Source organism: Lissotriton vulgaris, chromosome 9 (assembly GCF_964263255.1).
Source record: "Lissotriton vulgaris chromosome 9, aLisVul1.2, whole genome shotgun sequence".
In the NCBI taxonomy this organism is placed as follows: domain Eukaryota; kingdom Metazoa; phylum Chordata; class Amphibia; order Caudata; family Salamandridae; genus Lissotriton; species Lissotriton vulgaris.
Genome location: NC_141697.1, coordinates 531,144,714 through 531,172,416, shown reverse-complemented (window position 1 = coordinate 531,172,416; position 27,703 = coordinate 531,144,714). Strand labels below are relative to the sequence as shown.

The following is a 27,703-nucleotide window of genomic DNA, read 5'->3' as shown; positions in this document are numbered from 1 at the left end:
CCTTGACATGTGTAAAGCAAATGTGAAAAGTACAAAATACCACATCAGCATCAACAGTGCCCAACTATGGAGGCGGGTGGGCGCACAGTGCCCAACAATGAACACACTCTACCATGCTAGAATCCACATTTCCCTTCAGTACAAATAGTGCCTCATTCTGTAAAAGATGCATTCAATTCAGTAAAGGGATCTCCTTTGCCCAAGCTATTTAAAGCTGGATTTAATTACAGTTTCAACACTGTCCGATAGGTAAATTACTATTTCTGTGCCTATTTGTGCATTATTCCCCATTTTTGAAGTACAAACTGCCAAGTTAGAATACACAATTCACCACAGTATATTAAGCACCATTGGCATGTCATGTCAGTGCACACATTGACTTCAGTATGTAAACACTGTTTCTACAGTATTTCCAGCTCACATTAAGCACTGCTGCCATGCCTCTGTTCTTCATACCGTGGATGCAAGGCACGATTGCCATGCCAGTCTCCACATTACTCCAATATGTAAAGCATCACTGTCAGTCAGTATTTGCTCCTTGCTGAAAGAACCATTGCCATGCAGTGTATAACTCCTTGCCTTTCATTGTGCATCAAACTATGCCATGGTTCCGTTCAAAATGTATAACAGGGCAGATGACTGTCTATTACAGGCATGGCTACCCGATTACCCATACTGTGTGCCTAGCAACATTTGGGACCTGGAGCTATGGATCAGAGGGGCACTGCTGTCTGACAGATGCAGTGGTGCACTGGCATTCATGCAGACTAGCCAAACCAGAATGAAAGCTGCTGCTTCATTAGTGCAATCCAAGAGTAAGCATGCTCATGGGCTGCAGGAGTCATATTTCAGAAGGAAATTGTTATCCCAGATCTCTGGTGATGGAGCTTTGATAACAAACTGCTTGTAAATCCATGTTGCTCTGTGGAGTGGTACATTGGGAAGCAGCTGAATGGGATTGGGACTCAGTGGTAGCGCTTCCGCTAAGGCGGAGGAGCATCGCCCCTCCTGAAAAATAAAATGATAATAATATGACGTTATTATCATTTTCTTTTACAGTACTGGCACAGTTTTGATTAAGGGGCGGGGCTGTCTGCAGAGGGAGGAGTGGTATGTGCACTTAAGTGCACATGACAATTTGGGCGGCCTCTTGGACTGACCAAACCGCCACGTGCACTCTGCATGTTTCCCACTCAGGCTGCATTTCAGCCAGAGTGGGGAACATGCCCAGGCTCCTAATACCTCTCTGAGCGCCGAGCCACGACACTCAGAACAATCACAATGCTGCTTTCAGCGGCGTTTGCGATTGGCTAGGGAGCCTGATCAAAGTAAGAACGGAAGAGAGGCGGCGGCGACCAGGTAACCGCAATTTTATTTTTTAAACACCCCGCCTGCCCCAACACCACGGTCCCAAAACAGCAGGAACTGCTGGGATTGCTCCATCCACCCATGGCACGCTGAAGAGTGTCTCACAGGGACGTGCCGCTCCAGCATCCCTTGCCTCATATGGCAAGTGGACCTTATAAGGAGCATATTTATGAGCCCCTTGTGCTGCCGGAGCATCACTTTTTATGATGCTCCGGCAGCACAAACCTTGAAATCATATGTATGAGGCCACGGTAAACCTCTTTGTGTGGGTTTGAATGGCCTCATAGATATGGTGTAAGGCAAGGCAGCGTAAGCACTGCATTTCCTTACTCTGCGCTCGGGAGGCATTCCATGGGCGTTGCGATGGGTGTTCCCATGCAACACCCATGGAGTCTGACGCTTTCCCAGATTTACAAGAGCATGCAAACCTGGGGAAGTGCCAAACCTTGTGCCTCCCGAGTTGACGCGTAACATGGAGAAATAACTTTTTTTCTCCTTGTTTATTCCACTTTCTATATGTGCGATATTTTGTAGGACCCAGAAAGAGGAAAACACAACTCAGGATTGTTTTGTGCAGGGAGGAGCCCCTTCCTGCACAAAAACAATCCTGCCGACAACACAAGCACCCTTGCAAAATGGTGCAAGGGTGCCTGCGTTGGCGCTAGGCTGATAAAATGATGCCAGCGCTGGGGAAAAGTACAGGAATGCACCGTATTAGAAAAATATGGTACATTCCTGCCCTTTCACTTTGATGTCCGCCGGGACACTTCCTACGGAGGTAGCTGTTGCGCTCTATAAAACTCAGTATTATGTAGGGCAGCACAGCAAGGTAACTTGCTGCACTGCCCTATGTCAAACCCCCATTAATGAGGCCCCAAGTGTATAGTGGGCACAGGCTTCTAGATGCCAGGCTTATTAGGAGGAGCAAGAACACCTAAAAAAATCTACTGCTTCCACTTCATGTCCATATCAATGATTCGAGAAGCAAGTGGCTCATGCCGCTGTGGTCCTCCACGGCTTGAAGATACCTAAAAATCCTAGCATGAGAAATCTAACTAATTATTGGCGCTACTTTGGAGCTCAAGCATGCAACAGCCTTAACTAAATTTGAACCACTTCAAACATAAATATTTAGCACACTTACTTTGGGACACAGACCAATGGTAGAATAGATGCTGAATCAGAACTAACCTTCTCAGGCAGGCTGGACTTTCAAAAGTGTTATATGTCAATGGGGTTACCCATTAAAGTTACAGTATAATGAAAAAATGGTCACAGTAGCAACATTTTTTGAAAACAAAAAGAAATAAAGAGCAGCATTCACACTACCTCTGTAGGTTGATCTGCACTGAATGCAATTTAATTTTTCAGCAAATAGTCACTTTTGGTTTGGCAACGTAGTTGCTCTCCCATCTTCAATCAATCAAATCACTTATTGAGAAAGGTGCTCTAGTGCTGGTGTAAAGGACGGGGTTTGAAGGGTCAGAGTGATTGTGTGAGGAAGGACAAGGGAAATGTGGTGTGAATCCTGCTCTTTATTTCTTTTTGTTTTCAAACAATGTTGCTACTGTGACCATTTGTTTATTATACTGGGACTTTCAAAAGTGGGCACATTCATCTGGACCATGCAGTAGCCTTTTCCATGGGTGCGTAACACAAACTAGAAGACCCATGCCTTGCAAAACAAGGCGAGGGGCCTACGACAATCCTGCTGCTTTGTCTCTGCCAAACTACTAGCATTTAGCCACCAATAAGGCCACCTCATGTATACACAAAGGCCTTTGCCTCACTGGGTCCTGGCTGAATGGTTGGAGCCCTTCCGCAACCAGGAGCTGCAGGAGCCTATATTGCACTATTGTCTTTGGTTCACATTGTTGATATATTGGAGTGAGGTAGATTGTAGTGGAGTGAAGTGGGGTAGAGTGCAGTGAGGTAGAATGAGTGTGGTAGATTGGGGTAAAGTGGAGTGGGCTAGAATGGGGGTGGGGTAGATTGGGGTATCGTGGAGTAGTGTGGGCTAGAGGGTGGTTGTGGGGTGGGGTAGCTTGGGGGTAGAGTGGAGTTGACTGGGGTAGAGTGGAGGGAGTGGATTGTGTTTGAGTAGATTCAGATAGAGTGGAGTAGACAAGTGGCAAATATTGGGGTACAGTCATAGATTGAAGTAGGGTCGATTGGGATAGACTGGAGTGGGGTAGATTGGGGTGCGATAGAGTTGGGTAGATTTAGGTACAGTGGACTGGGTGTCTTGTGGTAGAGAGGAGTAAACTGTATTGTAGTCCAGTGGGGCACATTAGTGTGGGATATATTTGAGTGGGGATGATTGTAGTGGCGTGGTAGATTGGGGGAGAGAATGTGGCCAAACGGCTAGGGCGGTTGACCTCGAAGCTGTGGAACAGGGTTAGTCTTGGCAGGGACGCTCAAAATTCTGTGATTGTGGGCAGATCACTTAATCTCACCGTGCCTAACAAAAATAAATGTGTTCGTCTGTAACGTAACTGGTGCTCATGTAAAGCGCTCTAATATCTTCGGGTCTAGTTCGCGCTATATAAAACTCTGCAACAAAAAAAAAAAAGTTATGCTATGTTAATATATTTATTAAGTGCACGAATACCCAAAGGTGTTTTGGCATTGAGGACTGAAGTTGCAAGTTTATACAAGGCACAGGTCACTTTTTACTAAACAAACAAGTTTTCAAGGCCTTCCTGAAAGCAAACAAAGTTGGAAGTGCTCTAATGGAAAAAGGAAGTTCATTCCAAAGTTTAGGGGCAGCCACCCTAAAACTTCTGTCACCCCAACTAGCTTTAGAAAATCTCGGAGTTACAAGCAATCTTGCTCCTTTTAAGTGCAGGTGCCTTTTAGGGACATACCCACATAATAGGCGTCTCAGAGACTTAGGACCAGAGTTGTGGAGTGCTTTGTAGGTAGTGCGCAGGACCTTAAAGATAATGCGGCTCATAACAGGAAGCCAGTGCAGCTTTTGCAAGTGTTTTCGAACTGAATGATGCTTAGGAATTCCAAGCAGAAGTCTGGCAGCCGCATTCTGAATCATTTGTAACTTATTGAGTTGTTTCCCGGTCACTTCAAGATAGAGACCATTCCAATAGTCTAGTTTAGCAAGAATCAGTGAGGTGATTACCATTTTCCTGCTATCTATGGGAATAAAAGGTAGTATTTTCTTGACTATTTTAAGCAAGAAGAAACTGGATGAGGAAACGGCATTTACTTATGCCTCAAAGTTCAATTTATTATCAATGATCATGCCAAGGTTCTTTGCTTTGGCAGCTGGAACTGATGCCGTCCCTAATTCAGCGGGCCACCAGCTCTGTGACCAATTTGGCAAAAAATTGCCAAAGATGACTTATTCAGTTTTATCTGAGTTCAATCTAAGGCAGTGAAAGCTCATCCAAGAGCTGACAGCTCGCATGCAGTCCTTTAAATTTTGCATCATTGGTAAAAAAAAATTTGACACAGACAAGACAATTTGTGTATCGTCTGCATAAGACCTCAAAGCCAGTCCGAAGGATCTAATCAGAGTTGCCAACTCAGAAACATAAATACTAAAAAGAGTAGGGCTTAAGGATGAGCCCTGTTGTACTTCACATGGGAGAACAAAGTGGGGGGACTCGTAACTGCCCAGGGCTACAGATTGTATTCTGCTGGACATAAAGGAAGAAAATAATGTTAATGCTTTATCAGAGATACCAATGGAATCCAGACGCTTTAGTAAGAGATAATGATCGACTGGGTCGAAAGCTGCCGACAGGTCGAGCAAAATCAGGGTGGCTCTTCCTCCTCCATCTAGGATTGTTCTGATTTCATCTGTGGCTTTCACCAGACCCGATTCTGTACTATGTTCTGCCCTGAAGCCAAACTGTGTTTCATCCCAAAAGTTGTTAGAATGAAGATATTGAGTTATCTGTTCATTCATGATTTTTTTCTAACAACTTTGCAGGGAGAGGGACATGTGAAATCGGTCTGTAGTTATTAGGAGTGTAGTAGATTGGAATGGGATAGATTGGGACAGACTGGAGTGAGGTAGATTGGGTTAAATTGGAGTGGGGTAGATTGGGATTGGGTAGATTAAGTCGGGATGGTGTCTGTAGGTTGGAGTAGATTGCAGTGGGGTGAGGTAGAGTGATTGGGGTAGAGCTACAGATTGTGGTAGACTGGGGTTGAGTGGGGTGGATTTCAGTTGAGTAGATTAGGGTTGAGTGGGGTAGATGGGAGCTGGGGAGATTGGTGGAGATTGGAGTGGAGTAGTGTAGATTGGGGTAAAGTAGAGTGGGTTAGATTAGGGTAGATAGGATTAAGGTAGAATAATTAGGGTATAGTGGAGTGGGCTAGATTGTAGTGGAGTTGAGTGGGGTGATTGGGTGGAGTGGTAGGTAGATTGGGGGTGGGCTGGAATGGAGTAGACAAGAGTGGAGGGGTAGATTGGGGTAGGGTGGAGTGGGTAGATTGTGGGTATACGGCCTGCTGGCTCAACTTGAACCGACATGTAAAAACAATGTTTTGTGGAAAGATGAATGCGCGAAGTTCCTGTCTTTCGCCCCTCAGATCTGATGCATGGTAATAATGTACCAAACAAAAAAAATCCATCCCAAAATCCATAGATGACAACGTACTTAATTCCTGTACAATAATCACAAAAACGCATCCGGTTTTAATGGACAGTTAAAAATTCATGGTTCTCACACCATGGTAGGCACTTTAAGCCAGGCGAACGTTAACCTGGTAGTTTCATTCACGGCCAAATTTTCAGTTTGCTCCCTTGGTGAGATGCCCAAATTCAGTAGTGTGAAAGAAGGCTGTTCTGTGCACTATGCGTCGCGCTATCCCAGCTGGGTACTGTAGTATGAACTTTGGTCAATCGTGTCTGATAATGTTTCATCACAGCTGTGCTTTTGCACCCTTGCCCATGGGGCTAGTTTTAGGCCCTCCATCTTCAATGGGATGACCTAAGCAAGAGCAGAGTGGGTAAGTTTCCGCACAGTCCCAAATCCACACATTCTATTTGCCGTTACATGCCCCGTGCTAGCCTGGGTGTCAAATGACCAATTTTCTTCAGATTAATCAGCTCCCCTGACTCAACGACAGCCCGCATTAGTTGTGAGTGTAAATTTTTTGTCCGCATAGCCCTGATTGTTTTGCCTCACCTCAACCCATGTTTGTTGCTCTAGACCAGACCTGGGTATAAAAGGACAGTTTTTCCACATAGCCCTGCTTTCACGCCCCCTTCGGGTAAAACGTACGTCTTCCCGTCACTAGCTCGCTTCGGGTCCAGCTCGAGCAGCTGCAGGTTACTCTCACACACCTGCTTGTAGCTCCAAAGCTGGGACCGCTGGCTCTTCCCCTGCTTGGCCAATAAGAACACATCTTCCACTTCCGGGTTAGGCGGACATGGCGAGTCTGGACAAGGGTGGAAGAGTCCGGGCACGTCTGGATCTTCATGGAAGCCTTTGCTAGCGGAACTGCGCGGAAAACCAAGCACTACACCTGCAGGCGACAGAGAGAGAGGGAAACCTAATTAGATGTTGCTTGAAAACAAAGGCCTGGCTTTTGTCCACAACAGTGACTGGTTGCATAAGATGCCCCTGAGCCCTCCGCGCATTACTTTGCTAAAAACTACATTCGAAAGATGCACCTGCACGCCACCGAGACTTGTCATGAGAACACACTTTCTGGGCCTTACAGACGACACAAAATAAACAACACTAGCAAATATCACTTTGGCCAACACCCTTCTCCTATCAATGCACTCAAGAAGCAATAACTACTCACCTGTGCTCGACAAGCGACAGGTAAGCCTTTAGTAATGCGATCGCAGATTACAGTACAAACCTTTACTCCTGGAAATCACTTCCACCACTCTTATCCAAGATTTCGGCTGTGGACTTTAGTGTGTAGTAGCTGTCACAGTGACACTTTACCAACAGACAAACTAGTCAAAATGTTTCAGTTGTAACTGTAAGAAGGAGGCGCTAAAACAAAAGAAACTGCTTGGCAAAGTGATGTGGTTTTATGGATGGTGTCACAGTCTTGTTCAGCATCTGCTGCTGGTTTACAGCGGATTCAGGAACTGTCAGTCATCAATAGAACAAATCTATTAATGCCAGGTACGAAGGCATGGGTGTAAGTGTGATAGCCTTTGACGACAAAGGCCTCCGGGAATATGAGGTCAGATATATTGCTAAGAAAGAAAGGTCAAGAGAAGCTGACTGGGAATTTCGGGTGTCATATCATAGTCGGGGCCACTGGAATATGCTGCAGGAAAGCTTCAAATTATGCAGCATTGCTGACTAAATTATGTGGCAAGGAAAGGCAAATTATGTGGCATAATGTGGCACTTTTTTAATGGTATTACTTTGTAAGTTTTACACATGGTAATGTAGTCTGGGAAAACATTTCACATCATTATTATCAGCTTAACAACCAAATATGGAAATAACCAACCAAGAGACGACCAGTTAACCTTTGCTAAGGGCCTTCCACCGTGCGCGAACATTTTGCTAAATTTTTAGTAAATGTTAATGGGTTTGAGCTAGAAACAATTTTTGGGGTTAAAATCTACAGATTATGTAGCAGGTGATGGATTATGTGGCGAATGCAGCCAATCCATAATTATGTGAAAAAGCTGCAGTATTGCACAATTCCAGTAGCTCTGGTCATAGTTTACACTTAATATAAAAATATATGCAGAGCCTTTGCCCTTATTTAATGGTCTCCTCTTCACTTGCCTTTACCACTATAGTATTAGTAATACATTTGCCAAGGTAAGCTTGCTGTGGAACCAGACTAGCACAAGTGACAGGTGCGAGTGGATCAGCTCGTCATCTTTTGGTTTGAATTGTATTGTGCAAGGGCCGTGTGTGGCAAGCATATAGAAATCTATACTTTAGGGAATTTGGGCTAGCCTCCTTCAGCCATTGACCTTTTCTGCCTGGAACCTCCAGCTGTTCATTTTAGTCACTGTCAATCACATCCTTGCCCAATCCACAGGACAATCAGACTGACCATTTTTGTATTGATTGTTTGGATGTGTCATTCCACATCCATTATAATGCATGAGGCATTATTTTACAGTAAGCTAAAAGCCCGGTAGCACTTTGGAGGAAGCACGGAAAAAAATCATCTGACAACAAGCATTGGCAATGCCCCTAAAAATGTGTTCTTGCCAACCTTGGATATCTTTAAAATGTACTTTTTGAAAGTGTAAGCAATCATCTTTAAAGTTAACAAGTGACAAAAAGAAAAAAAGTATGCTTAGAAAATACTGCATAAAAGAGATTGGCCCATCACCCATAGCAATTTAATGCACCACGTATTAGGTGATGTGCACATGTTATAGGGGAAATGCGATCACTCATAGTGCAAGAGCGACAGCCAATGGCTGAAGTGGAATGACCCACAGTGTATTCTGTGGTGGGTGGATGAAAATATGAATGACACTTTAAGAGATAGATGAATGAAAATGGCTAAATGAAAGCTCCGCTACATATTATATATATATATATATATATATATATATATATATATATGGAACAATTCTCCGAGCCACCTCCAGTCCCAATGAAACCCGCGAAGAAGGAGAACAGACTACTCTCATCGGCATATATGATTTGTTTTACTACATGAGGCTGGCGTGACGACTAAAATCTCTCGAGTCTGTACCTAAAATGTATGTAACTGAAAAAAGTGTTCCTTATTTTTCTGTAGCATCCATCTTTCTGATTCTAGTCCTGGCAAAGATAACCACTGCATGCCATAATCATCAAACCTATTAGCTTTGCCTATGACTCATCGAGGCATATTTACAAGCCCCTATTTCCACCACAACCTCATTTTTCAGGACGTTGTAGTGGCGATATGGGTTTCGGCATATTCACAAGGCAGCGTTAACGTGGCTAAACGCTGCCTTGTAACTAAGGCACCCTTTGACGCTGTAGCGTGAAAGGGCAATGGGTGTCGTGGTGGACGTTCTACTGCAACACCCATTGATTTTGACGCTGCCCCTTTTTAAAAGGGAAGCGTAAATAGGAGGCAGTGCCAAAATTAAGACCAGAGAAAACCTGGTCTTAACCTGGCGAAGCAAGGAGACATTTTTAATTTCTCCTCGTTTTTGCTGTTACCATGTGTGCTTTGTTGTGCAGCACACTTGGAAACAGCAAAACACCATTGAGTGTTTATGGACATGAGGGTGTCTCTTCTTGCACATAAACAATCATTTAAAAAATGACGTTTTTCAATTTATATGTGTGCTGCATGAAGCAGCTCACAGAAGTTACAAAACGCCATTTAAAGATTGTTGTGGGGCAGGAAGGGAGACCTTCCTGCACATAAACAATCTTCCCCTCAATGCAGACACCCTTGCACCATAGTGCAAGGGTATCTGCGTCGGCGCTTGGCTGCTAAATTTAGCTCCAGAGCAGGAGGAAACGCGGGCCAGCACCATATTGTTGTAAATATGTTGCAACCCTGTGTTTCAGAAGTGACGTAGTGCAGCGTTATGCCAGGAAGGCTAAGTCCGCACTCCGGCACTTCTTAGTAAATATGCTGCATAATTTGGCAGTTGTTTCAAAACCTCTCATAGTTTCTCATCGATATACATATTGTTTCCTTTTAGTTGTTGTGTATACAAACACATTTTCAAATCATAAAAGTTTTTCAATCTAGATAGCCCCCCATCTAAACAGCCAGACCTGCATGCAATAAAGAGTTTCAGCAGCAACGATTAACACACTAAGTAAGATATATTCAAATGATTTTATTAAAGGAAAATGAAGGACAGGAAACAAATGACCTCATGACAAAGAGATGTACTCACTTCATTACTTTATATAGGGTTTACGATTAAGAGGAGCCATTGCCCTCCAAATATTGGTAGCTTAATATCACTCACTCATGGAGCAGCTTTTTTTTATCTTAAACATGGACACTGTGTAAAAAACATAAACAGTGGGCTATGTGAGCTGAGGGCTTGCTAACGACAGAGTAAAAAAAAATGGTGAAAAACACATTGATGCCGCAAAAAGGATTTTCCCACCCTCACTGATAACCACTGAACCTAAAAATAACCAATATAACAAAACACGAAAGAACAAAAACATTCCATACATTGAAAGAAAAAACAGGCTGGACTAGCCCTTAAACTTCTCAGCCGCAGGGTTTGGGGTGACTAAATGGAATCCGCCCAAGAGTTTCACAAGAAGCAGAAAGCAGTCAAGTGTTTGTCTGACAGGACACATACCTCAGCAAAGCTGCCAAGGTGCCTCATGTCAGGCGTAACTTCTTCAACCAGTCCTGGCTTTTTAACCAAAGGCACTTTGCTTGCTCAGACTTGCAGGCCTATTCTTACAAAAGGAAAAACAAAATTGCAAGCCCCAAAATGTAAATTGCTACAGATTAAAAACTAAAGACTGGTGAAAATTGGCACACATTAGGCTTGGCAGTACGTCAGACTCTGGTGTTTAGCCGACAGCATGTGCATACTTGACAGGAGATGTATAAAAGGAAGATGGCGGTGTTTATCTGAGGGGAGATGCATATACTAGGTCTGAAGTTTACCAGCTAGAATACACAAACCAACAGACCCAGATTAGTAATTAGGCATGTAGTCCCATTGGCTGTTAAAAAATAAAACACAACACTTCGGGAAGCCCAAAGTCTAACTTGCGTTTAGTGCTAGAAAAGGGTCACTTTATCCTGTGAAGAAATGTGCACATGTACAACCATGAATAACATGCCAGCTGGACTTCTTAGAACCATGAAATTAGAAAGCATATTTGAGGATAACGGTACTACAACACGGATATTTGTTTATAAAATATATTGCTACCAACGTATACAATAATACTGTAATATGCAGGAATATATAATTCTGTTTTCAAATAGCACAACACAAAAGCAGTAGCTGATAATGCCAATAGGCCTGGCCTGGAAATGAAACTGCATCATCTTCATAGATGCACTCTGTCAATCATTCTTGCACTTATGCATCTGTTCATCTGCCCACTGACAAATGCAAAAATAAAGAATAAAAGTAGAAGAAAGAAAATATGTCACTGCGGAAATATGGAAGGGATAAATAAAGTGAAATATTTAAGTGGGCTGTGCAACAGAATTGTACATAATGTTTCATTGTTTTAAAGTTCCAACATGACTGACAAGTTTAGAAGCAATTATGAAACTGTAAAACATAGATTCACTATGCACAATACCACTCCAAGGTGACCACTCCGTAAACATCATGGCATCCATCTTGGAATAGTATTGTGCATAATATGTCTGCCTAATTTGGAAGCAGTGTGTACATATTATGAGGGGCACAGTAACTGAAGAGGCAAGGGTGTTACCAGTTGCACTGTCTCCATCCTGACCTGCCCAAAAACCCTACAAAGTAGGAAGAAAGGAATGAAATGAAAAGTGACTATAAAAAAATAAAGAAATGGAACTCTAAAGAACTGGCCTACCTTTTCGTGGCACTGCAGCATACTTATTTTCTGTGAAATGTGCACGTTATCAGGCAAGATGACGTGGGAGCGCAATAGAGCTAATGACTGGAGTGGGACACAGACAGACACACACACACACACCTGTGTGCAGTTTAACTGCCTTGTTGTTCTAACAAGTGCACCCACTTGTCCTGACAGTGAAATACTGACAAATTCGTTTTTTCACTGTTGCAAGGCCATCTTGCCCATAGGACGGGATGGGAAATGTTGTCACATGTTTCAAGCATATCTTCCCATAGGCATAAGATGGAGGGATGGAGTTTAGTGTGCCTGAACTCAGAATTTAATAACACATCTTTTTGTGAAGATGGTGTTTAAATTGTGTATTTAAAAAACACTCTTTTAGACGTGGCTGATTTCTTGTCTTACACCATCCAGTGTGCCCCTGTCTGGTTGTTTATGGACTTTCTGGGTTTTCATGTGACAGGGTCTGGGGAGTGTCCTGACACCAGGGAGGAGTAGGTGAGACAGCAAAAGGCTGGCTGGCATTTGATGTGGGGGGGAGGAGTAGCCCCCTGGATGTGAAGAGGGCTCTGTTGCAAAGGATGCCTCCACCTCCTGCGGAGCGTCTGGGGCCCAGACCCTCACTATCAAAGGAAGAGGGTGTGCACTGGCAGGAAGACACCCAGGTCTGGTTTGGACTGGGCTCAGAGCCCCCTGAACACAAAGACTTAAAAGGCATTTAAGGGTATAAATGTGAGAGCTGAAACCCCTGAACTCAAGACTGAAATCCAGACTGAAAAAGTATTGAAACTACTTTGTGATCAAGAGGAACAGCAGAAGAGAAGGACTGCCCTTGCTGTGTGTTCTGGGGCTGGCCTGCAGTTGGCTGATTTTACTAAGGAGAGGACAAGGAACTTTGCTGTGTGCTGTGTCCCCCTGCTTGAAAGGACTTTGCTGTGTGCTGTGTCCTGAAGTAACTTGTCTCCAAGGGCCGGGGGGGAGCTGGTCCCCTGTTGTGGAAACTTCAGAACATCAAAGTTTCCAACTGTGTCTCAGCGACGCTTGGTGCGTGTGCTTTTGCACGCCTGAGACTTCCGTGTGGTCTGTGGTGCCGTTTACGAGGTGCCCTGTGACCACATTGCCCACGCAGCATGAAACATCGTCCACCTTGCTGCATTGCTGTTTGTGGCCCGAGCCGTCATTGTAACGGAGGCTGTGAGTAAGGATCGCCGCCTCCGGCTCGAGCCGCAACGTGCTAAAGGATTTCTTGAAGCTAAGGAAGCTGCATGTTGAAAGGGACCGTCATCGTTGTTCGCCAAGAGGAATCTGCCCAAGAACGTCAACGAAGGAGAAGGCAGCACCGTAACCCATCCGACTACAGTATCGCCTAGCAATGGAGCTGCAACGTGATAGGGATCGCCCAGCAGGGCTTCCGACGAGCAGCGAGAGAGAGAGCGAGGCAGCGCACCCCACAGGTAAGGCTTGGACTCCGGTCGGGAGCCGCAAGCGTGTGTGGCCTGGGGAGGCGTGCAGGAGGAGTACAGGAGTGCTCCGATCTCTCCCCCGCTGCACTGCATTAGACGCGCCGAGTCCCCGAGTGGCCCGTACCTGCCCAGCAGTACCGGGGCCGCCCCATAAGCTTACAACCGTGGTCTCTGCTGTTGAGGCCTAGTGGTGCCCGAGATGACAGCACAGATTGGGTTAGAACATTATTCCTTGCATTACGAACCGCAATATTTTTGCATTACGAACTGCCTGATTCTTGCATTACGAACTGCCTTATTTCTGCATTACGAACTGCATTATTCTTGCATTACGAAATGCCTGATTCTTGCATTATGAACGGCCCGATTCTTGCATTAGGAACTGCATTATTCTTGCATTACAAACTGCCTGATTCTGGCATTACGAACTGCATTATTCTGGCATTATGAACCGCATTATTCTGGTATTACGAACCACATTATTCTTGCATTACGAACCGCATTATTCCTGCGTAATGAACTGCATTAGTACATGCATTACGGACTGTCTTATTACTACATTACAAACTGCATAGCATTGCATTAGGACTGCATTAGATCATCGTGAACTGCTCATTAATACCGCAAGAACCTACAAGTGATTGTTGGCCTAATAACCGGCAAAGTGAAATACTACGAATACGCATATGTTGGATTTCTATCGTTTGGTCTCATCGTATTCCTTTTGATAAAGATACCACTATTTTTTTTATAAAAACCAGTGTGGTGTCCATTTGTGGTGTTATCACTGTGTTACTAGGAGTGTGGTTGCAAATACTTTACCCATTGCCTTGGAGATAAGCCTGGCTGCTCGTGCCAAGCTACAAGGGGGTGAGCAGGGATTATCTCAGAGTGCACCCCTCCTTTCCCTGACTAGAAGTGAGGGTCCCTATTTGGACTAAGCCACCTACCTCAGCCAACTAGAGACCCCCACACCTACTATGGTAATTTGTGAGATTCCTTGTAATAAAATATATGGCAATATGCTTTAACACAATGCATTAACAATCCATCTGTAAACTCCTAGTGTCAGATTCACAAAGGTAAACTTAGACATTTGGTCTAAGCTTGATTTTGGAAATTCACAAAGGGCATTTACGAGAAGTATCTTTACGTCCACACTCGAGGCAGAGATCACAATGCTCAGCATTCTTGTTTTCTTTTGTCTAATCTATGTGTTACAGACACAAGGAAGATTATAAACTGAACCACTGTAACAATAAATTTTACAACTAGTAACACTAGTTCTTCTCCAAATAGTTAAAGCCCATATACACCTTCACACTGTTATGTTACCCCCAAGGTCTAAAGTCATCTACATAAATTGTCAGAGATTCATTATTCTCCAAAGTCCACAGCTCATATCTGCCTTCTCCCGTTAATGATGAACTTGTGTGGGGCAATACAACTGTGTAAAGGTGTATATGGGCTTTAACTATATGGAGAAAAAATTGGGATGATCCACTTTGTCAACGAAGAGTTGCTATTGAGTGAACCTTGGGGAGATGAATCCGCAGAATACAATGAGAGGAGATTTAGTTTCCTGAGACCTTTGGGAAGGGATTCATAGCCAGTATTTGACAGTTTATTCCATAATTCACTACAGCCCTTAAAAGAGGCGAACCTTTAAGCCACAAAACGCAGGTTGGCTGTACTGTAATATTACCGCAGTGAGGAGAGATTGCGAGATACAACATCAACTTCATATAATCACATTGATATTTTTTCGGAATCACTTCACTGTGTATCAATATAAATGAATTAAACATTATTATGATATGGATAGTATACTGAACAGATTTTTTGTAAAGAATAATAATTGTTAATGAATGTTTGGAATGTAATGTGGAGTGATGTACAGTATTTGCTCCTTTAACATGAACCCTGAAAATTGGTCAAATAAATTTGACTAATACAGAATGTGAGTGAATCCATGTTTTTCGACTCTCCAGCAGTTGTAACATTTATTGCTAGAGTGATTAATTAATTTTGGCAATAGTATTTTTTTTAGGGAACTGTCAACCTCAGTGGGTGGAGTCTAGCAGAGTCACTCGTTTTAGTTATGAATAGCATTTAACTTCTCTACAATTCCCTGCATTTGAACATAACTGAAACACAGTCTGGCTGGCCTCATTAATCAACAAATTAGCCTACCACGTAACCAAATGTAATGAACCTTCAGATGCAGTGCAATACACAATGGGGGCAGTGGCATGTTATGATTCTGGAATTAAGCATGCATGTGCTGTATAATACATCAATATAGTGTCCACCCACATAGGAAATGCTGGATCATACTTAACTGCCCATACACATTTCGACTTAATGATAGCCATCTCAGGAATCACGTGATATATTGTACTGCCTGTATTATTCTCACAGGACACTTTAGGGCTCAACATGATATGTTAAACACAGCATAAGACATATTTGCGCAGGTATTCCATGTGCCTATCACTTGGCTGGCAACAGTACTAACCATTAACAAACAATACACACAAAATGGTGAGATGGCCTGACTATATAAATATGGCATTTCACTGAGATAAAAAAAGAGATTACGTAGAAAACATATTGCCAGTTTGTGGGACAAAGTGACATCTTCATTAGTTTATGAGCTGGGGGAAGAGGTGAAGCTCCTTCGATGACTTGAGTGGGCACTGAATGAGCAATGCTGGTGTAGAGTCATAACGCCGTCTCAGTTTTTCCATGGATATCATCACATTGTGGTACTTGAAAACATTTTTACCAGATATGCCTTTACCATGTGTATTAATATACATCTATGTAATTTACACCTAAAACGTTTTTACAAAAAGTTTTTTACGAGTATAAAAACATAATGGATTGATACAATATTTAGTAAGAACACAAATAGTACATAATTATATTTAATGACTGTAAAAAATCGTTCCAAACAATATTGTCTCACACCAAGGAAGGTCGAAATGCACATGTTAAGGAGCTACCAATAAAAAAATATTTTAGTCATGTTTTGATAGCATCCAAAATGTGCGTACCGAATAGTGTTTTTTTTTTAATAATAAAGGTTACAAGTGGAAAAACATATACAGGACACCGTCACCATTTTGTGACCACTGAGATGACAAGATGGGTTACTGAAAAGTATGAGCTTCCAAGCAAACAGCGCAATTTACCACACTTCACAATTCAGCACAAGTATAAATAAATGAAAAACTTTATGAAAGATAAAAGACATCCATTTAGAGTATAATTACAGTCAACGCACTATACATCTAATAATTGTACTTTTTGGGGTTGAATTTATTCTACTTTTAATGGAGAACTTGTTCTATAGATCCTAAAAAAGAATCTTCACAAAATATTCAGGAAACAAAGGTAAATACATGTGTTATCTAACAATTAATTAAGTTTTTAAAAAAAATTATATATCTTTATTTACCATTTTTTAGCACACCATAGCAATAGAATCATAGTTGTACACTGGTTTGACATTACAATCATAGAAAGTGCTGCATATCATGGGATATCAATACAAAATCCGATTTGTCCTGCATCATCGAGCAAAAAAAAAAAGAACAGTTAATGCAACAGCCTGGAAAGTGGAATACATTCTCTATGGCCCCCCTTCCATTGCCTGGTAACATCCTCCACCAGTCTGCAACGAGGTCCCACATCCGTCCAAGCCCAACAATCACAGAGCAAGACATGCATAGCAAGAGGACCAGACACCACCGGGCCCAGAATCGCTCCAGGCGTCCATTGTTATGGAAATATGAAACTGTACATCCGACCCCAGTAGGGACGATGCCCTGTTTCAGCAATGAGTCAGAGGAGTGACCAATGGACTCCACATAAGCCCTGTAGGGTCCCCAAATATCCTTGGGATGAGAAGAGCTAGTTAGGGTATTGGAGTTAACCTCACTGTTGATGTTACAATAGGCCAGGCTGTTCATCCAGCTCTGTAAAGTGGGAGCTGTCCTGCGACCCCAATGTATCGCTATTTCACGTTTGGCCAGTAGTAAACTGAGGTCAGCGAATTTCCTAACTTTTTTGGGGAAGTTCATCACATATCCCAAAAGAGCCACCTCTGGTGGAGGAATGAGGGACAATGCGGTCATATCACCAATGTTTTGTGTACTCTTTCCCAATATGATAATAAAGCGGGGCAGGTCCAGGTAAGATGTATGAAATCAGCGTGTGGAGCATCGCATTTGCGACAGGTGTGAGGCCTAGTCGGGTCTAGTCTATGAACTTTGGCCGAGGTGATGAATAGTCTGTGAAGAAACTTTAAATGCAGCAGTTTATGCCTACTGTTTAGGGAAATGTCTTTCGTGACTGCACAGCATTTGGCCCATTGTTCGTCGGTGATGGGTGATAACTGACTTATGCAAGTGGATGCCAAGGCCAGAATGTTGCCCAAAACGGAGAATTTCTCTAATGAGTGGCTCTAAATTCACCTGGGGTCCCTGAACATACAGGATGGTGCCATCCGCGTAGAGCGAAACTAGAAGGGGCTCGTGTTAAATTGCAGGCCTCTTTGCAGATGCCTCTCCTGAAAGTGGCGGATCAAGGGGTCCTTGGCAAGTATGAATAACAGAGGTGCTAAGGGGCACTCCTGGCGTGTGCCGCGGGATAAGGAGAAAGGACAGGAGAGTGTGCCATTCAGGCGAGGTCTCGCAGTGGAAGGGGTGTACAGCAAGGCAGAGGTAGTTATGAGTCCCACCGGCATACCCATACGGCGCACGACCGCCATGAAAAAAGCCATCCCAGGGTGTTGAAGGCTTTTTCAGTGTCTAACAGAATTGCAGCGGCAGGGACCTCAGGGCTAATTCTATGAAGGACCGAGAACAGCGTCCTGAGATTCAAAAACGTCGATCGGTGGGGAACGAAACCGGATTGAGCCGGCGAAATAATGAACTCCATCAATTGGGATTAACGATCGGCGTCAATTTCAGCGAGCATTTTATAATCCAAATTGAGAATGTATAAAGGTCTGTAGGACCCGCACAATGACGGATCCTTGCCAGGCTTGGGTAGAAATATGACAAACGCTTCACGGAGCGTAGGGGGTAGGATCTGTTTCTCAAGGGCTTCCGCGTACACTTCAATTAGATGCAGCACTAGTAAGTCTTTATAGGCTTTGTAGAAATTCCCAGTTAAGCCACCTAGCCCGGGGCGGAGGAGCAACAAAGGGAATCAATGGCTCCAAGTACATCTGCAGAAACCTCTCCCTGACCATTAATTAATCAATAGGTCATAGATCCTGAATAAGAAAGCTCTGCTGATTCCATCGGAGGATGAAGCTCCCCGTTCGTGTGACCGGTGAGGCTAATTAAGTTCCACCATGTCTTATCCAAGAAGCGCATAGTGCCGATTTCTGGGTTCCTTATGCCTGCTATCTCTATTTCTGACTAGCTCCTGCATGATATTTTACATTTCAAGTTCTACGTATTTCTTTGTCTCTTTTATCATCATGACCTCGGCCAGACAGGCACCTTTTTAACTTCAGGAAGAAGCCCCCTTGTGGTGTTTTCTTCGTCCATTAGCATTACATTTTTGGGGATTGTGAAGCCCCCCATCAACAGCAGACCTCTTCTGATTTATGGCCTTAGGAATTTGAAATTCCTTGGATTGTTTAAAAAAAAATGTTTTCTTCAATGTTGCTTCTATACAATCTTATCCACTTGAATGATATGATACAAAGACCCCTTACAATCGTCATAGATAAATTGTTTTTTGAGCCATTGACGGGATTCTGACTGTAAAGTAAAATTGTATCAGCTGCCCCCTACAAAGGAACTATGAGATAAGGTTCCACTCCGAAACGAGTGTCGGCGCTGTTCTCAGTCTTGAAATTATTCTGTGTATTTTGTATATGACAATTGTTCATGTATAATGTACAATGTAATTGTTTTCTGTTTTTTGTAAGTCAGTGTGTCAATATTAACCCCTTCCATGCTTGTGACGGAACCACGCCATCATGAGCCACGGGTGGCTTGTGCTCATGACGGCGTGGTTCCGTCATGCCCTGGCCGCTCCGCCCACACGGCACTGATTCCCCACCTGTGCGGGCGAATTAGTGAGTGGGCGGAGTCGTGACGGAACTACGTCGTCATAAGCACAGCCCACCCGTGGCTCATGACGGCGTGGTTCTGTCACAAGCATGGCGGCGCCGAGCGACCCACCCTCCCCCCCCAGCGCCGCGGCAGAATTACCGCCGCGGCCAAGGGGGTTAAAGCATGTCTTGCTCTGTTGGTATGTGTATGGTATGATTGAAGGTTGTGTGATGTGTGGTGTTATATTGTGTCTTCACATTTTTTGTATTGTTCTCATTTTGGGGTCTTTATGCTTTTGAATTATGATTGTTGTTCCTACATAAATGAATCTACGTATACTTTTATAAAAATTATATCTTTTGATACAACAACAATAATAACATTAACTTTATAAATAAATTACCTCTGGGACAATGATACTGCTTTCTTATTCAGGATCTATGACCTATTGGTTAATTATTGGTTAGGGAGAGGTTTCTGGGTTTGTTTCTGGTATTTCCCTGTTCTCCTCTCCCTTTACCCAGAACCTCAGGGACCCTCTTTAGTTTCTTGGTAGTCTTCCCAGTACTTCTGCCTCAGAGATCGGATCTGCCAAAAAGTCCTGCATGTCCCTCTCTAGTAAATTGTAAAATTTGTAAATTGATACTTGTATAGCGCACTACTCACCCGCAAGGGTCTCAAGGCGCTAGTATGAATACCGCTGTGGAACCCGTCCTGGCTTTCCCTGTGAGGCGTCCACTCCTGGGCACCCCCAGGGTGTAGGCCAGGCATCCTTAGCATTGTGGGGGCCGTTGTGGAGATTAAGCAAGCTATTGTCCAGAGTGGGACTCTATGATTAGAATAGGCACCGAGGCGAGAATTATCAGGTCTGTGGAATTTTGAGCCCAAGACCCGCCGAGGCGGGGAATTGAACCCTGGTCCCGTGCTAGACCTCTGCATCAGGGTCTGCCGCTCTAACCATTGAGCCACAATTCTCCACTCAGGTATACTAAAGCGATCTCAGAGAGATAAGCTTCTTGCGCCGTGGGATCTCGTCCTAATTTAGAAGTGTATAAAGCAGTAAAAAAAGCAAGGAATTCTGCTTGGATTTCCGCGGTGTCGTGCAGCATCCGGTCGGTGGAGGAACTGTCTCAGTGACGTAGGCTTTGCTGTATGGGGGTTGAAGCATCTGTGCCAGTACTCTGCCCGGGCGCTCTCCTTCGCCATAGCGCTGCGCAGTTTGATATTTACCCAAAAAGACGATCTCGCGATCCGCTGCGTCTCTGTATTCAGAGAGGGGAGCCAAACGTTTTCCTGTCGCACCCGAACCGAGGGATCGTCGAGCCGCATTGTCCAAAGTCTGTGAGTTCATGCTCTAATCGCATGAGTGTAGTGCAGAGAGCCCTAAGTACCCCTGCATGTTTGGCAATGCAAACTCCACGAACGTATGCCTTAAAGCCCTCCCACAGAACCCCCCAAGTGTCGACCGAACCTGTATTGATGTCAAAGTAGTCTTCAATGGCCTCACGCACCTCGGTGTTAAATAAGTCGTCATTGAGGGCGCCACTAGGGAAGTGCCATTGTCTCTCAAACCTGTTAGGTCATGGAACCCAAAGAAGTAGTTTAACTGGGGAGTGATCGGAATACGTTCACGGAACTGTAACAAGAGACTGGTACAAGCAGGAAGTGCCAGGGTAGTGAAGCCAATAGTCAATTCTAGTCCAAGTTTTCTGTTGGCCCGCATAGTGCATGAAGTCAGTGTGAGAAGGGTTGCGTTTGTGCCAAATATCGAATAGGGAGAATCAGTCGCAAAGGTCAAGGAGAGCACCTTGAGCACGAGGTTTAGTGTCATGGGATTTGGCTGTTAAGGTTTAAGGAGTTCAGGGTTAAGGAGTAGATTAAAGTCCCCGCCAGCCAACAGTAAAATAGGATCTAACTTTGCAAGCTGGGCGTTTAGTGCGTGAAAAAAGTCTAGCAAATCTGTATTCAGGGCGTATACACACATTTCAACGCAAGGCTATGACTCAGTAGTGTCCTCACAACGATTGTGTATCTACGTTCGTTATCATTGACGACTGAGTGGAGACTGAAGGGGACCCTCTTGTGAATCTTGTAACCCTGGCGTAGTTACTAAAGTTAGAGAAATATCTGTGAGCTCCCCATCCTGAGGCAAAGGGGACCAAGTCCATTTGGGGAAATGCGTTTCTTGCAGGAATGCAATGTCTACATTATGCCGAAGCAATGACTAACCTGCTGTTTCTTGCGGTCATCATTGAGACCCAGGACATCAAAGACAAGCTGGAGGGGCCCTCAACATTGCCTAACTGAGGCATCTAGTATATGTGGTGTGTATAATAGATACAGGCATAAACCGGTAAATGCAAACTGTGACAGTGTACAAACTGAAAAGTGAACAACAATTGATATGTAACGGCAGTCTCCTCCCCCACCCCCACCCAACCTCACTGAAAAAAAAGCGAGGCAAAACCCTACCAGATAGTAGTACGTAGAATACAAATCGACTTTACATTGGAGATGACAAACCCTGAAACGGTACATCAGTTGGACCAAAAATAAACCCAAGGTGTACACCATGAGCTAATTGAAACGTATCGAAATTCGTGAATAATATCATCCCTACATCATTCTGCAAAGACATAAAGGAACCAGGCAGCAGAGTCAACCAGTTCCGGAGCCGGAAAAGAGTTCCATGTTTGCTTCAGAGCCACTGAGCAAAGTAGAGGGTCTACTCCAAGTTTAAGCCGCCTGTTTGTTGTTTTGCTTATAGGCGTGACAAAAGTCTTGCACATCGGTAGGGTTCTCAAAGATGCGGGCCCGGCCATCGATGTCCACTCTTAGTCTTGCGGGGTATAACATGCAGTATTTCAAACCCAAGTTTCTGAGGGTGGCTTTAACCCCATTGTATTTGCAACTGGCCTCCTGCACGATGATGGTAAAGTATGGAAAAAAGGCAAGCTTTGAGCCCTGCCATGTGTTGTCTAACAGCTCCTTAGCAAGGCGTAATGCAGTGTTGCCATCCCGAAAGTTCATGATGCGCGCTGTGATAGGGCGGGTAGGGCAGCCTGGGTTGGGCATGGGCCCCAGGGAACAATGCGCTCGCTTCACCTCGAATCCGCGGGTGAAGGACTCCTTACCGAACAGGTCAGAGAGTAGAGTTTCGACAAATAGGTCAAGGCGGCCCGTGGCAGAAGTCTCCGGTACTCCCAGAATGCGTATGTTGTTGCACCGGCTTCGCGCTTCAAGGTCTTCGTTTTTAATTGCGACTTCCTTGAGGATGCGCTCCACTCGCTCTAATCTTTTTTTTGATAAACAACTTTATTGTTTTTTTGGAAAGACAAGCACCAACAGCACAGCAGTAGAAAGCACCAATATTGACATAGTACAGTAAAAGAAACACAAGCATCACATGACAGTCACGCCCCCCAGCTGTAGGCACACACTTCTCGTCTAGAGGACAGGTTATTCCATGGCCACTAGCCATTTTCCCTGTCGCGTTCTAATCTAGGACCCTGATCGATACTGTGACCTTATGCCCCTATACGGCTAAAATCCCTTTGTACCCCTATATTGGCATAACCGATCAAATGCAATATTCAGAAACTCATCTCTGGCCTCACACGAACAGAGCCACATTTCAGAATCGCTTCCTCTGCAACTTCCTTTGCAGCTCAATTAGTGCAAATGACACAGCGGAGGCCACTATCTAAGATTCCTAGATTAACACTCCGAGTTCTTCAACAAGATAAAAACTCAGCAACCTGGGAAAGCCCCGCTTGCTATGTTTTGATTAGTAATAGAACTCTAATGAGCACTGATAGACGATCACTTCCTAGTGACATCTTTATTGACGTCTTATGTCCAAAAACTTACGTCAAACAAGGCACCTTTCAGGTATAAATATTACCAACGTTGCCTTAAGCAAACGCTGAAGCTGCTGCTGCTGATACCATCGCTGCTATCGCTGCTAGCGAGCGAACAATGGTGTGGTGAACTTAGGAGCTGAACAGCTGTCCCCCTGCAAGAGCCCAGCAGATGCAAGCTGCCCGTGGACGCTGCACCTCCTCTTCCTCGACGCGCTGAAAGAGACGCTGTCTTTTCTCCTGCCGAGAAAATCCAGCTCCAGCGTTTCCAGCCTACTCTTGCGAGTGACTGGGATATTGAGTCCCTGGAAGGAGATACCAGACCTCCAACATTCTATTCCAGAGGTATGGTGTTGACTAAACCCTTAGAGAGAATTCTTGAAGCAAACCTTGGCAAAACCAACTTAACTAAAACTGCTACTTACTTACTCCCCTCCCAAGTATTAGGCTTAGGTCAGGTACACTGGGGTAGGCGTAGTTAGAAGCACCAGTTGAGTACGTTAGCTAAATGTATATATGAATGTATATATGTTTTATTCATTTTAAACCATTGTATGGCTAAGAAACCATATCAATGCTTTTACAGTATTATTTCGCAATACTCATTTTACTGTACGTACTTTTTATAATAACAAGTCTTGCAATTGTGGCAATTCATTTCTCTTGTATGAGAAGAAAGACTGTTCAATAAATAATACCTTATATTGAAAACGCCCGTCTCTCTATTCTCTACATATTGTGAAAGTAATCTACACAACAACTGACTGAGTAAAATAACTGTCTATTGTTTCACACGACCCTAGAGACTGACTCTTATCTGAGGAGCAAAGTTGTCATGTTGCACGGTTGTTGGAAAACTGAATCCCTTCTTGGCTGTGCCAGAGAAGCTGTTCACTTCCTATTCAGTCAAGAAAGTTTCCAGTGACCTCTGAGCTAGTTGGTAACAAACCCAATTAAGTTTAGCATAGTCAGTAGAGGCCTGGAAGATCCGCACTTCTACGTCGATACTACTGTTTATGTTATTCCAATGCGCAGGGCCTATTGGGAAAATAGGAACTACACTACATGGCGCCCAACGTTTGGTAAGGCGATAAACTAACGCAAGACGTTAGAGTAACTCAGTCGTGCATTTTTCACACAGACCCCTTTCTCCCGTAAATACTCCAATAGACGTCTGGAGTGGGTGAAAGGTTAAAATCCGCCCGACCTTAGTAGGAAGAGATTCTTATGTAAAGCTCTGGTTTATTCAACGTTGAAGGATAAAGTGTTCCAAAATATTGTGCACCTAATCTTTGTCTCCTTGGAGACCTGCTCTGCAAAACCTGCATTTATAAAATGTGAGTAGAAAACAACGGAACTGATGTCGCAGTAGATGCGACTCAGCAGGGTCCCGACGGGACTACTGAACCGGGTGCAATAATCATCCCGGCACATTTAAGAAAATCTATAACGTCAAAACTTATAGAAAATGGACTGACCACACAAGGTGGCACAGTCGTCTTCGTGATAGAGGCAAACGAATATCGGCAGACAGAGGTATTCTATTCATGGATAAAATTTCCAGCGGCAAACGCCGCAACACACGAGTTCCACTATTATAAAATAGGGGATCCACCGGGAGAGTACGCTCCTTTCGAGGAGATTGAAATCCCATTAAAATTCCAAGAGCACCTGCTCTGGTTTAATGGCGCCCTAAAACACAATGATCATATTACCAGGCTCGGTCCACTAGGTAGACCAGGAGCAACGTGGCCGGTTCTAGCCAGCTACACACCACATCCGGACATTGATAAAATGTCTAGAGAAGAACTTTTAGCACAGCTAAAAACATTCATTAAAATACATAGGCAATTAGTCCAATATGTAATGCGGACTGCTACAGTCCAATCAGCTGTTAATGTACCACAGCTGACCCCTCATCAGGGGAACACTAATAAAATTACACCACAGAACATACAATCATGTCTTGGTAAAACACCCGTAAAACGGGAACAAATTCCTTTCTGGTTAGCGCAGAAAATTACTCAAATAGAGGCAGTATTTCTGAATACTACCCCTATTGAGAAACACAGAATCTTGACCATCTGCCTTCCAATGGGGGTCGCACCACACGTGGAGGACTGTGACACTTGGGGTACAGTCTTTGCTTCCATTTACACAAAAACACATGGTGTTCCGTCTATGGCGGTAATACCAGAAGTGCTAAAACAGATTCAGATTGAATACGGTCCTGCTTTAACTCTTGGTATGAAATTACTGAAAGACTTCAAGCAGGTCTCGGCTATATTATTAGCCAATATAAAAGCAGAAGCAGCATCTGTGGTGATCCGCCAGAAGTTGAAGGAAACAGATATAACAGATCAACCAATTGAGCTTGCCAGAATCATAGAAAAATGCTATTAGAAGTAGGTAGAGACAGCTTGGGTGGGAAACCAGTAAAACCCCAACTGCTCGAAAATCCTGCAAAATTATTTATTAAAAATAATTCAAACACTCCTAAGAAGAGCTGGGATGGAAATAAACAATCCACCCCCTACCTTAGCGAAATTAGCCAATCGCGTGAAATCTGGCTCCCCGGACGACCATTGTCCTCCAATGGTGCTCCGGGATGTCTGTCTTGAGCTGCCGGAATGCATACTGCCTCTCCTGAATACTTCGCTCACCTCTGGCACAGTCCCTGGCTCCTTCAAGGAAGCCATTCTTGTGCCGCTCCTGAAGAAGCCAGGGGCTGATGCGGCTGAACCTTCTAATTATCGCCCAATATCCCTGCTGCCTTATTTTTCCAAACTGCTCGAAGCCCATGTCACCGGGTGTCTCTCCAATTTCATCGAGAGCTCTCGCTTCCTTGAGCCTAATCAGGCTGGCTTTAGGCCAGCCCACTCCACGGAAGCTGTTATCCTGGCAGTTATGGACACTTTAAGAGGGAATGCAGATGCCAAGAGACCACAGGCGCTGGTCCTTTTGGATCTATCTGCCGCGTTCGACACGGTGGATCATGACATCCTTCTCCACCGTGTCGGACAGGCTGGCATTCAGGGCGCAGCCCTTAGGTGGGTGGAGTCATTCCTGACAGGAAGATCACAAGCTGTACGCCTTGGCCCCTTCACCGCATCAAAATCCCCAATCACCTGTGGTGTCCCTCAAGGTTCCTCTCTCTCCCCGCTATTGTTTAATCTTTATCTCCGTCCCCTGATTCATTCTCTTCATAATTGGGACGTTACCGTCTTCAATTATGCTGACGATTTGCAGCTCATCTTCCCCCTTGATTCTCCCCAGGCAATCAACAACTTCCATGCCGTTATGACTCATATCCAACAATGGATGAATTTGAATCAGCTAAAATTAAATCCTGGAAAGACCGAGCTACTTCTCCCCGGTTCCAGTGCTGTACACTGGGGTCCGCAGTTCTGGCCCCCCGTTTTGGGTCCCCCTCCTACACCACTCAAGGCCGTCAAGAGTCTGGGGGTGACGATCGACGCCGAATTGTCGCTTAAAGCTCAAGTAGGGGCCACGATCTCTTCGTGCATGTTCCAACTTCGAAAGATCCAGAAGATCAGACACCTACTCCCACATGCGGCTCTGTGTCAGGTCGTCATGTCCCTTGTCTTATCGCGCCTTGACTTTTCTAACTCCCTCTACCATGCACTTCCACGAGCTCTCCTACATCGTCTTCAGGTTGTACAGAACCAGGCAGCCCGCCTGATATTTAAGATCCCTAGGTGGCAATCCGCGAAGCGTTTGCTCCGCGAGCTTCATTGGTTGCCAGTGAAGGAGAGAGCTGCCTTCAAGATGGGCTGCATGGTATTCAAATCCCTTCACTGTCCCTGCCCCGCGTTTATAAAATCTCTGGTCACCTTGTATCAACCTGCACGCTCCCTCCGTTCAGCTTCCCTTCATTTGGTCGTCACTCCTAAATTCAAACTTAATAAGTTTGGAGGTCGTCGATTTGCCTCGTCGGCCCCCAAACTTTGGAACTCCTTTCCTCTGGCCATTAAATCCAGCAATTCTCTTCTTCAGTTCAGGAAATCCCTCAAAACTTCTCTTTTCACTCTGTCAGGATAAACTCTCCTTGCCCTCACCTCAGTTGTCCTCCCAGTAAGCGCCAAGAAACCCTCGGGTGTTAGTGCGCTCAATAAGTGTCATTTAACATAACATAACATAACATAACACTCCGAAGGAAAAAGTTTTCCAGTCCAGAGGAAGGTCTCCTCGACGGAGGGAAAGAACTCCGACTCGAGAACACCAGTCTCCCCAGAGGGAACCCTCTGAGAAAAGATATAACCTTAGAAATAGGGATAATTTGAAAAAGCCTGATAGATATCAAAGTATTGATACACGTCCCTCTCGATCTTTTTCGCAGAAATCGGAAAGAAGAGGACGGTCAGACCCAGGAGAGCACACCAAGTCCAAAGACAAGGAACCTGCTCAGAGTAAAAAAATCTCAATTTCCAAGAAAG

At 44.3% G+C, this 27,703-nt stretch overlaps 1 protein-coding gene across 3 annotated transcripts in view; it reads right to left on the bottom strand.

Moving 5' to 3' along the window:
• ACTMAP (actin maturation protease) overlaps positions 1 to 27,703 on the bottom strand; it is a 294,690-nt gene that overhangs the window by 17,050 nt on the left and 249,937 nt on the right. For 2 of the 3 annotated variants that reach the window (XM_086938012.1, XM_086938013.1), the window contains one exon: positions 5,998 to 6,864. In XM_086938012.1, coding sequence (XP_086794138.1) covers positions 6,545 to 6,864 — 320 coding nt within the window. In that variant the 3' untranslated portion in view covers positions 5,998 to 6,544. Of the gene's footprint in view, positions 1 to 5,997; positions 6,865 to 27,703 lie in introns of those variants that run through there. The other variant, XM_086938014.1, reaches the window with a different exon arrangement.